The sequence below is a fragment of the Taurulus bubalis genome, assembly GCF_910589615.1.
Source record: "Taurulus bubalis genome assembly, chromosome: 16".
NCBI classification, from domain to species: Eukaryota; Metazoa; Chordata; class Actinopteri; order Perciformes; family Cottidae; genus Taurulus; species Taurulus bubalis.
The window spans coordinates 16,360,324-16,373,252 of NC_136604.1; the positions used below are offsets into that span (position 1 = coordinate 16,360,324).

Genomic DNA, 12,929 nt, shown 5'->3' on the forward strand with positions numbered 1-12,929 from the left:
TGATGCCTTTCTTCCCTGTGCAGCCAGCTACGGATTTGAAAACAGCCATTAAATCAAAATTATTTCCCTCCATTTTCCCCCCTCAGGGGGTTATGCTCATGATAGCCTGTAAATCTCATCCACTTCTCCATACCTCCATCTTTCTGTTATTGCCAAAGAGCTTTCCCTTGAGTGATTCAGTGCCTCCGTATTGTGACAGTATTTGGAGAGAGGTTGAACACAGAAGTTGGACAGAGAAGCAATACACACTTCAGAGACATTTCCCTCACACAGAAATCTCAGCCCTGAAACGGAAAGGAAACGAAACCATTCTGTCCTCAAGAGATTCACTTATATGGAACGTGGTCTGTAGCATCTCTAGTAAATGTGTTATGTGATTAAAATGATCCCTTCATTTTTACCATGTCCTCATTAATTTATACTTAAAACTTTATTTTACACAAAAAATAAATATTACCACAGGTATTTCTTCATAATACATTAAACATTAAATACAGTTTTCACATAATTAGTCATTTAATTAGGTTTGCACATTTCTGTACCACTTTCAGTCCATTCAGTATGCATTCACTAATGCGTCTTTTGAGTTCTCTCCCAAGCTCTCGGGGAAAAGCTACATTTTCCTACTGGAGGCATGTCAGTCCTCCATTATTCAGCTCTCATGAACTAATATGCGGTGGTCCTCTCTCTCCCTCCTTCCTCATTGCTAAATGACTATGGTTACCAGTAATGATAAATCATTTCCAATCCCAGAATTCCTCTGGTTTGGCTCTCCTTCTCTTCACCCATGTCTTCCCCAGTCCACATCCTCAACTTGAGTGACCAAAACTTACTGGGGGAAAGGGGAAAGTGCATTGTGTGTGTGCATGCATGCATGTCCGCGTCCACGCAGCCATTATCCTCCTGGGAGCAGAGCAGGATCCAGAGACCAGTACATTCCACAGTGTGGATGGAGGCATGGGAGAAAGAGACGGGAGGGGGTCAAAGAACTCAAGGGGTTACAGTGCAAATCTCAGAGGAATATGCTTGAATCTGGCTCTACTGCACGCCCTCCCATACACACTCACACAATATCCCGAGGCTCACCGCAGACCCCCCGCTGCACTGTTTTTTTTCCACTGCCATGAAGGCATCTTATGACCGTAATCTTCGTTCATTGGGAAGTCTCATTTTCTTTGCCTTGGGGAGTGTTCTCAAAATGTTTGATTTTGAATAGGTCCATTTATCTGGTAAATCTCTGTTTTTCTGCCTGCCTGTGAGGCATGGAGTTCACAGTGCAATAGTTGTTCTTCTCTCCTCCCTTGTTTGAGCTCTCATTATGCACTACTGATAGCCAAGTGTCATGTGCAGGATAATATTTATTAATAAAAAAACCTGGAAGACCCCGAAAAAAAACCCCCGCCGACAGCTTTCATGGTCATGAGCAACAATTCGCCACATCTGACTGCATCATACATAGTGCTTCTGCTTTGAGTGCGCTTTATAGGCACCCCTAGTGTTTTTCACAGTGTGCTGTGCGTGTGCCTTATAGTGGATTCTCTGGGAACGTGGCGTCTTCATAGCGCCCATGCAGTTCACGTAACTGGGAAGCAGGTCACTCCCCGCCTCCCCGGGTCCCCAGTTCACCTCAATCGCCAGATCCCCGTAGCTGTCACAGGGGTTGGGGAAGCACGTAGCCTCGCCCAGCATGGGCGGGGTGGCATGGGCCCCTGCTTTGTAGGACTTGGACAAATCCGTCTGAAGTTCGGGATCCTCCTGTCGAGCTGGCGCCTGCTCCGACCGAGGTAGGTAGTGGTAGTGCTCGGTACGGTAGTATTTCTGCAGCCGATGGGAGATGGCGAGCTGAAGGAGCTCCACGAGGTTGAGGAGCAGGGAGATGGCGGCGATCACCTGAGTGTAGATGGTGAAGATGGTCTTCTCCGTGGGTCGGGAGACAAAGCAGTCCACGGTGTGAGGACAAGGGGACCATGTGCACTCAAACTTCGCTGCAATGAAGAAGCCGTCGTAAAGGAACCACAGCCCTAGGATGAAGCCAACCTCCAGGAGGACTTTTGACACGATGCTGAATGCATACGCACACAGCAACCTCCCTTTCAGTTTAGGAGCATCAGCTGGAACCTTCTCGGCTCTTCTACCTTTCCCGACGCCCCCTTGTTTCTCCTTCTCTTCTGCATTGTCCTTTTCTATTGCTCTTCCTCCCCTCTTACCTCCACCACCACTTTCCTCTGCCTCCTCCTCCTCTTTTTGCTTGTCCTTGCCAGCCATTACAGCTACATATCCAAAATAGAAGATGGTCGGCGTGGACACAAAGATGACTTGGAGGACAAAGTAGCGGAAGTGGGAGATGGGGAAGGCTTTGTCGTAGCACACGGCAGTGCAGCCAGGTTGCAGCGTGTTGCAGACAAAGTCGGCCTGCTCGTCATCCCAGGCCGATTCGGCGGCTGTTCCCAGTACCAGCATGCGAAACAAGAAGAGCACGGTAAGCCAGACACGGCCAATGCCTGTCGAATACTCCTGGCCCTCCTCCAGCAGGTGCTCCAGGTAGGACCAGTCAGCTCTGGACATCCTCTGCTCCTAACAGGACAAACATAGGGAGAATGAGTGAATGTTTGAGAAATACATGTTTCTGAATTCGCTCACCCTTTGTGGCACGCAGACATTTTGTAAAACTACTTCTTTTTGGGGAATATTACAGAGGATGCTAAATGAGGACAGGTTGTTTGAAGTTACTGTGAGGCTGTTCCTGTTTGAAGTCTTTCCCATCTGTTTAGTTGTGGATGTTATGCAGGTCATGTTTTGTTTACTGCTCCATTGCTGAACAGATTGGCTTGAATGTGCCACCTATAACACCTAATTGATATATCTTATTTCCACGACTAAATTCTCAAAGGTTTTCATTAATGCACAGATAAAGCATATACATGTTTAATTATTTATATAAGCAACACATGAGCTACATTTCGCCAACATTTTCAGTATAATGGTGTCTATTAGTGGGGAACATGTAGTGCTGCATGCCTATTAGTTCTTATTAGTTGTTCCATGAGCTCACACCATTGTTAGGGTGGGCTCCAACTCCTCATCATCAAGATGTGAAAAACAAGGCCTCCATACACTAAAATGAACTAAAACAAAAACACATGGCCCTAAAGTTAACATTTAATATGAAGGGAAATAGTGTGAGCTTTCACAGTAAAACTGGAGTAGATGAGTTCAAGATAATCCACTCTCTTTAACATTATACAGCATTATTATATGCAAACATTTATGAATCAATTAAAGCTTAGCTTAATAAAATCATAAAGGGACCGATTTCATACAAGCGTTGTGCGCACGCGTACACAAATACGCACACACACACACACACACACACGCACACACACACACACACACACACACACACACACACACACACACACACACACACACACACACACACACACACACACACACACACACACATCTGAATAAACATCCCGTGTGGGAGTTGAGCTGCTGTGACACTTGTCTATTTGTTGAGACTATTTTTTGTTTATTTGTTATTTCTTCCCCTCTGAGAAAAACAACTGTCCTAATCGTGAAAATACAAACTTTCTTCCAGGATGAGACAAGACAATGGACGGTCAGGGATTCCGGTCTGATAACTGACTGATCCACCTCTGAGAGCATTGTCTTGAGTATCACTGTTATCTCTACCAAACATACCACAACATACACAGATACAATAAAACAAATGAGACTTAATACTAAGTATGTCACAGCATAAAACACAATAAAAGAAATCCTTCGCTCAACAGACACTTTAAGTCACAAGACTTTTCACAGGACTTTTAATGAGATGAGTCTACGTTTAAATTACTTTCTAGCCTTGTTATTGTTTATAAATCATATAGAATAAAACAAAAAACAAGGCAGGCGAATTAAATAAATAATCAAAGTTATTTATTTAGTTATATAAGTTATATATACTGAAAGACTCGTAGAATACAATAGAGATTCCGAAGTCCATCCTGTAATTCCCTAAAGTAATACAGAAGGTATACAAAAGTAGAATTAACCACCAAAAGTTAATAAAAAACAATGCTACGCACTATAAGCCCCTTGTATAGGTATGATTCTGGTTCTTCTTATGGGGAATAAAAACAATATCAAACACAGTGCAATTCACTTGTTGATAACTAACAACTACAGCGACACATGACTGCGTATTACACAATATTATATATGTATCTTGTCACGTGAACACTCCTAATGTGGTTTTGTGTAGGTTTCTTACCTTTCCCTCTCGTGAAGCGGGGCTTGTCTCCTTATTGGTGTCCTGGTCGCAGCACTCAGTGTACTCTTAGTGTCTCATTCCGCTCCCGGCAGTGGCGATCCGCAGCTCCAGTCGGTTTGTGTTTCCCTTCTTTAAAAAGCATCGATGTCATCGGAAAAAGTGGGGAGAACTTTCCCATGCCCGTTTCGTTGGAACGTCCCTCAGGAACCTCGTCCAGGAAATGGGATGGACTCAAAGTTCGGGCTTTTTAACTTTTCTTTAAGGACCTCCCGTTTGCATCAATTACACGGGATGGTCGCCTGACTTCGCTTATTCGAAGGCTAAAGGCAAGAACGGACTGCACACTGGTAGTGTTTTAAAGCAAAAATAACAACAAAAACACAATAAACCAACTCAATAATACAGCACCATAATAAGAACCGAGTAATATGTCGCTTTTCTCACCAAGAAAGTAATCAAGTCTCCTATTATCCTCCATAAACACCAGTATGTATCTGTATTATTATTGCAGAAGTCTAACAGACTCCTTCTAATCATGTCTCTATCTTTGCCCACGCCGTCTGTTTTTTATTTTAGATAAGAATATGTTTGCTCAGTTTACTAACGGGGCCATCTGACTTCCTTTTAGACTCGTGTAATTTTCCATGATGCCACGCAATGGCGCCAGTCACCTTGTTTCCGACAGGCACATGACGTCAGTGGAGCCGCATGCCCGCCTGAACTGTGAATCTCATTTTGTTTAAATTCATCTCCTTAGGTTGACATCATTTGCGTGATTTGGTAAAGTTAGTTACACAAAACACTTGTTGCTCATCAGTATCATAGTTTTGATATTACATACAGCAAACTGTAAACTATATTTCCTTTTAGATTAAAATTTAGCCACTGGCTTCAATCCAATTTGTCACAAATACAGTACAGATCCTCCCAACTTGTCAGACACCTTACGGCCCTGAACATTTAATGCTGTGAATTCAAACAAAAACTCTTACTTAGGTTCAGGCAACAAAACCATGTAGCTATATTTAGAAAAAAAACCCATCACAGTTGGTGGTAAAATAAACTAAGTTCAAAGTATACAACTTAACATAAACATCACTAATGTAACATTTACATAACTTGACACTGGTCTTCTGGTTGGACGGCCTGTGTTTATTTTACTGGCTTTATACTTTGTCATCACACTCCGAGAGCTTTTTCTCTACGCGTCTATTAATGTCACTGATTGGTTTTCATTGTACTTACTTGAAGGCCTGATGTGCCTCATATAGGTGCTAAAAGGTGCTTTGTGCTTCGGTATCAGACTCTGAGGAGTGCGACGTAGCGTCAGTAAGGGATGCAAACAGAGATCTCACCGTGTGTTTGTGCTTATTGGAAACTGCAGCCTGTCCAGTCTTTTTTAGTCAAGGCCAAGAGAGCCAACTGGCTGTGTGCAGGCTTTATGTACAGACGTGTGCCTCAAGCTAATCAGAAAGAAGCCCGCAACGTGCTTTTTTTTACAATTCAGATTGGCTGTGCTTAATCATTGAAAGTCAGTATGGAGAGAATGCAAGACCTAGAGGAACATCTTGGCAATACAGGGTAGGAAAAAAGCCTTGTCTCAAAACAAGCCTCTCTCCTTAAGAAGATGCAAACAGAGTATGTACTGTAAATACAGGTTGCTGGAAGATTAGATTTAACATCTTAAATCAATTCTGGCACAAGTGAGGCTGCACGCTGCTATGAGCATTAAACCCAATGGCTTTCTCCTGTCGGCAAGAAACTCAAACAGGGATTGATTGGAGAAAAAAAAGGCACACAAAAAAATTCAAAATCAAAATAACTGCTTTGTTAGTCATAATACCGTTCAGCACCATATCACATGTCATAACATAGTCTGCGCGAATCCAACTGCAAATGGCCACTCCAGTTATCACCTACTGACTCAAATTAAAGTCCTTGCTGAGAAGTCATCTCCTCGCAGTCGTTTCCAATCAGAGCTGCACCATCATACGTGTCAATATGTAGATTATAGAAGAGTTAGGAGGCTGGCTCCGTCCACTCGGTCGCCGCACAGAGCGGAGCTTTATAAAAAGGCTGACAAATTGGCAGTGAATCATCCTGACAGATCAGCGTCTTGCTCTTTTTTTGGTCATTACACCCGCAGATGAATGGCGACGAGGGAAGTGAGGACAGCCGACAGAGAATAATAGGACTGTTTCCATACAGGAGACGTGTTATGCCTTCCTGTGTTCGACGTGTTCCCTTCTGCCGGCGCGGTTATCAATGAAACTAATTGCCAGCTTCAACTTCAATCAATTCCTCACTGATGGACACATTTTTCTATGCACTATATTGTATTTTATGACGGACTCAGTCCTAAGTGTGAATCAGTAATGCAGATATGTATGTGGGATGGGAACACTAATTCAGAGATGGATTGTAACACCAAATTATGAGTTTGAGGATGAAAAATCTTTGGACATCTGTTAAGACCTGCAATGAAAACATTCAGGGAGGTGCATCTTCATGGGTTGGAATGAAACAGAACTGAAAACAACACAATCCATTAACTTGACAGCTTCAGTCTCTATAGAAGAAATACAATAGTGACAGCCAACACAGTGGGAGTATTTTATCAACTTTACCGTGCTTGGCTAAATGATTAACAGGCTGGAACACCCTCTACCCACTCTCTATTAACTTAGTAACTTGGTTGACTTTAAGTAAATACTGTATCAAAACCCATTATAATGTTAGCCCTCTTAGTGCATGGTTTTAGCTATGTCGGTCTATTGGTCCACCACTTTGATCCAGGCTGAAATATCTCAATAAGTATTTGAGGAATTGCCCTAACATTTTGAACTGACTTTCATGGTCCCCTGAAGATGAAGATAGCTTGCCGTGAGAATTTTCTCCAAACAGTCATGGCTCCCAGAGGATAATTCCTGGTGGCTTTGGTAATCTCCTGATTTATCTTCCAGTGTCTACACCATGTGAAAAAATTCCACTAGAAATTCCCCAATATCTACTTGATGGATTGTCATAAAATGCTGTGTGGTTCCCAGAGGATGAACCCTAGTGACTATGATGATCCTCTGACTTTCCCGCTAGCACCACAACAAGGTTTGCATTTGTTGTTTTGAGTATTATCTGGGTGAAGTAAGAGGTGTCATGAATTATAGTACAAACATTCATGGTTCCCTCAGGATGAATTGGTGACATCTGTTCTTGTGCTATAATCAGGGCAACATTGTTGAACCGCTCAGTACTTTAATTTCTGAACAAATACCTGCAAGCCCGATGAATGCCACTGTGCCACGTGTTCACTGCTAAGAAGCAAACATTAGCATACTACCACACAATATTAAAAGGATGAACATGGCAGATATGATGAATGCTAAACATCAGCATGTTTGCATTCACAGCGTGAGCGTGTTCACATTCAGATCAAAGCACAGCCTCACAGAGCTGTTAACATGGCTGTTGCTGTCTGGTTCCCTCGATGATCCTTTATCTTATCTAGGAGAAATAGAAATGTACGGCTTCATACATAGGAGGGCTGCATTTGCAATGACATACTTTCGCAGGAAAATAATAGTCTTAGAATGAAAGAAAATGATATGGTTCTGATTGTGCATACAGAGAAGTCTCTTTAGAACAGGACATGTTCTTGTGACACGTGATGTCTTGTAAAAATAACTTGCACAACTGCTTTTTACCAGAAGTACTATCCTGTGATATAATACCGTGTGTCTGTATTGCGCCGGTGTTTGTTTGCATAATAAAGGACAAGAATCACTCAGTCTGTCACATTAACAGTAAATTTCCAGCATAGTGCTGTGTTTCTATTACTGCTGCATGGTTAGTAAAGATGTCAATGTTACATGAGCTATGGGCTCCACAGCCTTGGTTGTTTGATGAAATATGCATGACATTAGAGAGCTAGAGCTTTTGACGTGATGAATATATACATATACATATATATGTATATATGAGAGAGAGAGAGAGACAGACAGACAGAGAGCATATGTGTTGAAGCCTGATTAAGCTGACTGAGGCTGATGGGAGAGGGGTGGTATCACACTCCACTAACAGGGTCGGTGACATTACCACTGTGCCAACTAAATACAGCTGCCCCCTGCATCTCATACATGCTATATCAGATTTCTTCCCTTTAAGCGAACAATTCAGCGTCACCACTGGCTCCTGATTATTTAGTAGGATTCCCATTAGTTCATACCGATGCATTATCTTCTTTTAACTTCTTTTTATTCCCACCCGTGTGTAATCACGGTGTCATGTCTCACTGTTGAATTCAGGGTCCATATCCAATCAGAGCGATGCCTAGATCCCCCCCTGTGGTCTACTTACCATGTGTCTCCCAGCCTTATTACGCCCAGGGACCCGTCCCTGACAGGCGCTATTGATCTCAGCCAGCTTGGAGCGACGCCATGAAAGTGCACATTGGCAGCTGATGACAGCTTTATTAGAAAAGGAGGACACGGCAGATCAGCAAGTTTCCGCACATCAAAAGGCCCAAATTGGATGATCCATGGATTGAGCTCATCACATTTGTTTGGGGATCAATTGAGTGGCTGTTTTTTTTTTTAAGGTGATCAATCCATTTTATCCAGTGGGGATAATGCACTTAGACCACAGGTAAGAAAGAAAAACCCTCTGTTGGCTATTTTCTGGTTGCTCCGTTTAAAAAAAAAGAAAAGAATGTCATTACTTGTTTGTGAAGTCTTCCGATTATCATTTTGACTTTTTTTCGTAGCAATATACTTGCTTTCTGCCAAATCATCTCTTGAGTTTTACTGTCATGAAAACAATAGATGCCTGCAATTGTATTTTTTTATGATGTATGAGTGTGTATTTGTATATGTTCATGGGATTGTAGTGAAAGGTGGTGCAAAATTGAATTTACTTTAGATTGTGTTTTCTAAAGATTGATTCTTATGGGAAATAGCTGCTTTGGTAACACTTGGACTGTGAAAGGACGCATGTGGGGGGGGATGGGTTTTTCCAAATAACAATCCAGCCAATGTCTCTGGACCAGAAAATAGCATTTCCAATTTATTTGTGACTGCGGCAATTCTGGACTTTAATCTCAACGCCTGCAGAAGAGTAGTGGGTTTTCAGGAGAAAAATAAATAAATCTAAATTCTTCTATGACACTTAACACTACTATGACACTTTATTAGAAGTGAGCCGAGGTCAGGCCCTTCTGACATCTGGCATTAGCGTCGTTCAGACGAGTGCTAATGAAGATACAAACAGATCTACTGATGGCGCAAGGCCGAGCTGTAAACGATTCTAGCCTGGTGATGAATGCCCTGCCACAAACATGTGGGGTGAGGGCGTGCGTTGTGTTGGGTTGAGGACGCGGATATTTCACCTTGACCCAATGAACCAATAAATATTCATTAGGCTGCCTTTCATAGTGAGCGTACGGCTACATATCAGTGGCCTTGTTATGGAGTAAAATGGTATGCCATGGCTGAGCTGGAGTGCAATTGACTAGGAGAGATGCCACACAAATAACGAGGCTAATACTAAAGCGTTATTTTCTCTCCTAGGCTTTACATGGGCATTAATACACTCTTGAGTGAGAAGACACTTGCCTACAGCAAAGCTTTGGCCCCAGGGTTGCATGCTGATGTAGGAAATGTCAGTGCGGGAGGTTGGCATCTAATTCACATAACACTCTTCTTCTGCAATCATTTTACGGCAACTATAGGCCTACTGTTTGGGTTGGTGCCGTATGTATGTGCATACAATGGCACATGTATGCCGAGTTTATCCTCCTTCACATGTACGCATGCAGTTACCGACATGATCCGAAACGTAACCTTATAAAGTGATCAAAGGTGCATGCAGTGACAAAGCATTCTGAAGTCTTTCACTTTGTCTCAACTTAACTGACGCAGACCTGACATGTTGGTCCTGGAAGTCAACACATTTATTTAGTGGCAGCATTCTGGAGAAAAACGGTTAAAAACAAACAGACAACCAGACACACACACACACACACACACACACACACACACACACACACACACACACACACACACACACACACACACACACACACACACACACACACACACACAGTCTCACACGGAGGCCTGTATCAGTGTCACTGACCGTGGTGCTGAAACTTAAGTCTTCCAATGCAACCAAGCTGCTCTTGTTCCACAACTGTCACAGCTATTAACGAGTAAACAAGACTGTTTAACACAAACGATGACACTTTAAAATACCAGGGATAGGTATAATTCACTGGCACATCACTTCCCGTGGTAACAACACAAGACGCTGAATCCTCATCAAAAGTGCTTCAGCAGTACATGTGTGTAAAATACTGTGTGAATGCCAGTGGGCGAAATTCACAAGCTATAAAATAAAACAAAAAATTCTGTTTTAAGAAGAAGTACTTTAATATATCATGAATATTATTCAGCTCTACAGAAGTTGTAATTTAGCATCCTGTAGGCTAAGTGTTCAAATTCTTCTCCTACGACGTAAACATGATGGCTGGAGTTCAAAATGGCATTCAAGATAAATGATCTCCGAGTCTCCGATTAGCCTCGATCTGTTTCTGTCTCTGTGGGAGCAGCAGCAGCAGCGCTGCATGTATTTACGCAGCATCATGAGAAATTAACACCGAAAGGTGTTGCGCAGCGCCTGTGAAAGTGACGCTCCCCTTTAGGAACTGACACAAAAAAGGGCTCCAACGCCCTCTCGGCTGCACACGCGCACACTGTGTGCACACCTATTCAGTCGGTCTCCGTGTGAATTCTCTTTTCCTCACATATTCTCGTGCTACATGCACGAGTTTAAGCATTTTTTTCAGCAGTTTGTCCGAAAGTTCAGGGGGAGAAATGCAGGTTCTCATTTGTATTATTATCAGAATGTTATTGTTTACAAGTATCTGCTTAGTATTCAATCATAGAATAAAACACTAATGCAATCATGAAATGGCCTAAACGTCTATAACGAGTCTTTATTTCCTCTCTCTCTCTCTCTCTCTCTCTCTCTCTCTCTCTCTCTCTCTCTCTCTGTCTCTCTCTCTGTCTGACCCATTTACAGGAGCTACCATCTAAGTTAAGTGCCTGACGTGACGGCGTATTCAGAAAGGGCGGCTACGCTGCTATTATCATCACGGCGATTTATTAGCCTCATCTGCACTCTCCTCCATGTTTAGTTTGACTCGTAAACTTGCCCTATCAAGTAAGTTAGAACTATTTTGTTCGCAGTGGACTCTGGCAAATCGTGACCATACATTCCCACATTGGAAACACGTGGCATATAGACAATACAGCATAGATATAACTCGTTATAACGATACACAAAAATGACTATGCCAGCTGAGTGGTTAGATTGATTCATTCTTGTGTTAGCCTTGTCGGCCCCCGCGGTTGTATTTGGCCCCTCCTCGAGCAGCGTAGAGGCACCGTTGGGATCCGGTGGACCAATCGGTTTGCCGCTAATATTTCAGTGGAGAGCACTGCCTGTGAACCGGAGAGAGGGAGCGAGAGAGAGAGAGAGAGAGAGAGAGAGAGAGAGAGAGAGAGAGAGAGAGAGAGAGAGAGAGAGAGAGAGAGAGAGAGAGAGAGAGAGAGAGAGAGAGCGCGTGTGTGTGAGGAAGAGCGGATGAAGCACCGCTGGTTCCCACTGCTGTCTCCTCTACCTCCGTTCTTCTCCACACAGCGAGCGCGGAGCTGCGGAATAGGCGTGTGTTTCTGTTTCTGTTACTCCAATGAAGATCACGTTGAGTGAAAACGTCGCAAAGAAACCTCTCGACTTTGAAGGTAAGGGACACTCATGTGAAGCGGCCGGGAAGGGAAGGGGCAGGTGCGCTCATACTCCGTGCATGCAGTGCACGGAGGCGTTTGTCTTTTTGACTGACAGTGCAGATAAGCACTAGGTGTTGGTTCGTGTTGGCGCTGCCTTCCACCAAACAGCAGGGACGGGCCGTGCGCTGTCAGCGGGGCGTCCAGCTGTGTCAACTTGACAGGAGGAAAAATGTGAAGTTGCGCCATTTGCGAATGCAGGACGACCTGTCCCCCACTTCCCTCTTCTTGCATACACGCTCTCAAACGCTACAGCACCAAATGGTCTTTGGCTGGCAATTCAAAAAACAATGTGGGAAAAAAAAGACTCGGACATTCTTGTTGATCGCCGAGTTTCATTCGTGCGTAACAGTCCGCTGGCAGCGAGTGCGCGCTTGTGCACGTATGTGTGTGTGTGCGTGTGTGTGTGGTGTGTGTTGTAGCTCAGCGCGTGTATGTCCCGGAGAGGAATTTGCGCTGGCTGCAGAAGTATCGCGTTTTTAAACCCGCAAAGGAAGAGGTGCACACAGCGGCTTGGGACTGGGAGATGATTCCTCATTCAGGACCACCCCGGTCCAGGAATCCTCCAGGGGGGGGGGGGGCTGCCGATGGCGAATTGGTGTGTGTGTGTGTGTGTGTGTGTGTGTGTGTGTGTGTGTGTGTGTGTGTGTGAATGTGTGTGTGTGTGTGAATGTGTGTGTGTGTGTGTGTGGTGGGGGTCTTTTCCTTTATGCTACAGGCGTGCCTCTGCATGCAACATACACCTTATCTTGGCACTGGCGTACTGCATTGTATGGCATTAGTTGGTGTGAAAAGATCATATGATATATAGAACA

The 12,929-nt window shown here is 43.6% G+C and overlaps 1 protein-coding gene across 1 annotated transcript; it reads right to left on the reverse strand.

Moving 5' to 3' along the window:
* Positions 1 to 1,449: 1,449 nt before the first annotated feature.
* gja4 (gap junction protein alpha 4) lies at positions 1,450 to 4,359 on the reverse strand (the record flags this gene model as incomplete). Its single annotated transcript, XM_079232042.1, has 2 exons — positions 4,277 to 4,359; positions 1,450 to 2,574 (listed from the first exon to the last, which is right to left on the reverse strand). The coding sequence occupies exon 2, from the start codon at positions 2,563 to 2,565 to the stop codon at positions 1,450 to 1,452; it is 1,116 nt and encodes a 371-aa protein (XP_079088168.1). The 5' UTR covers positions 2,566 to 2,574; positions 4,277 to 4,359.
* Between the last annotated feature and the right edge of the window lie 8,570 nt (positions 4,360 to 12,929).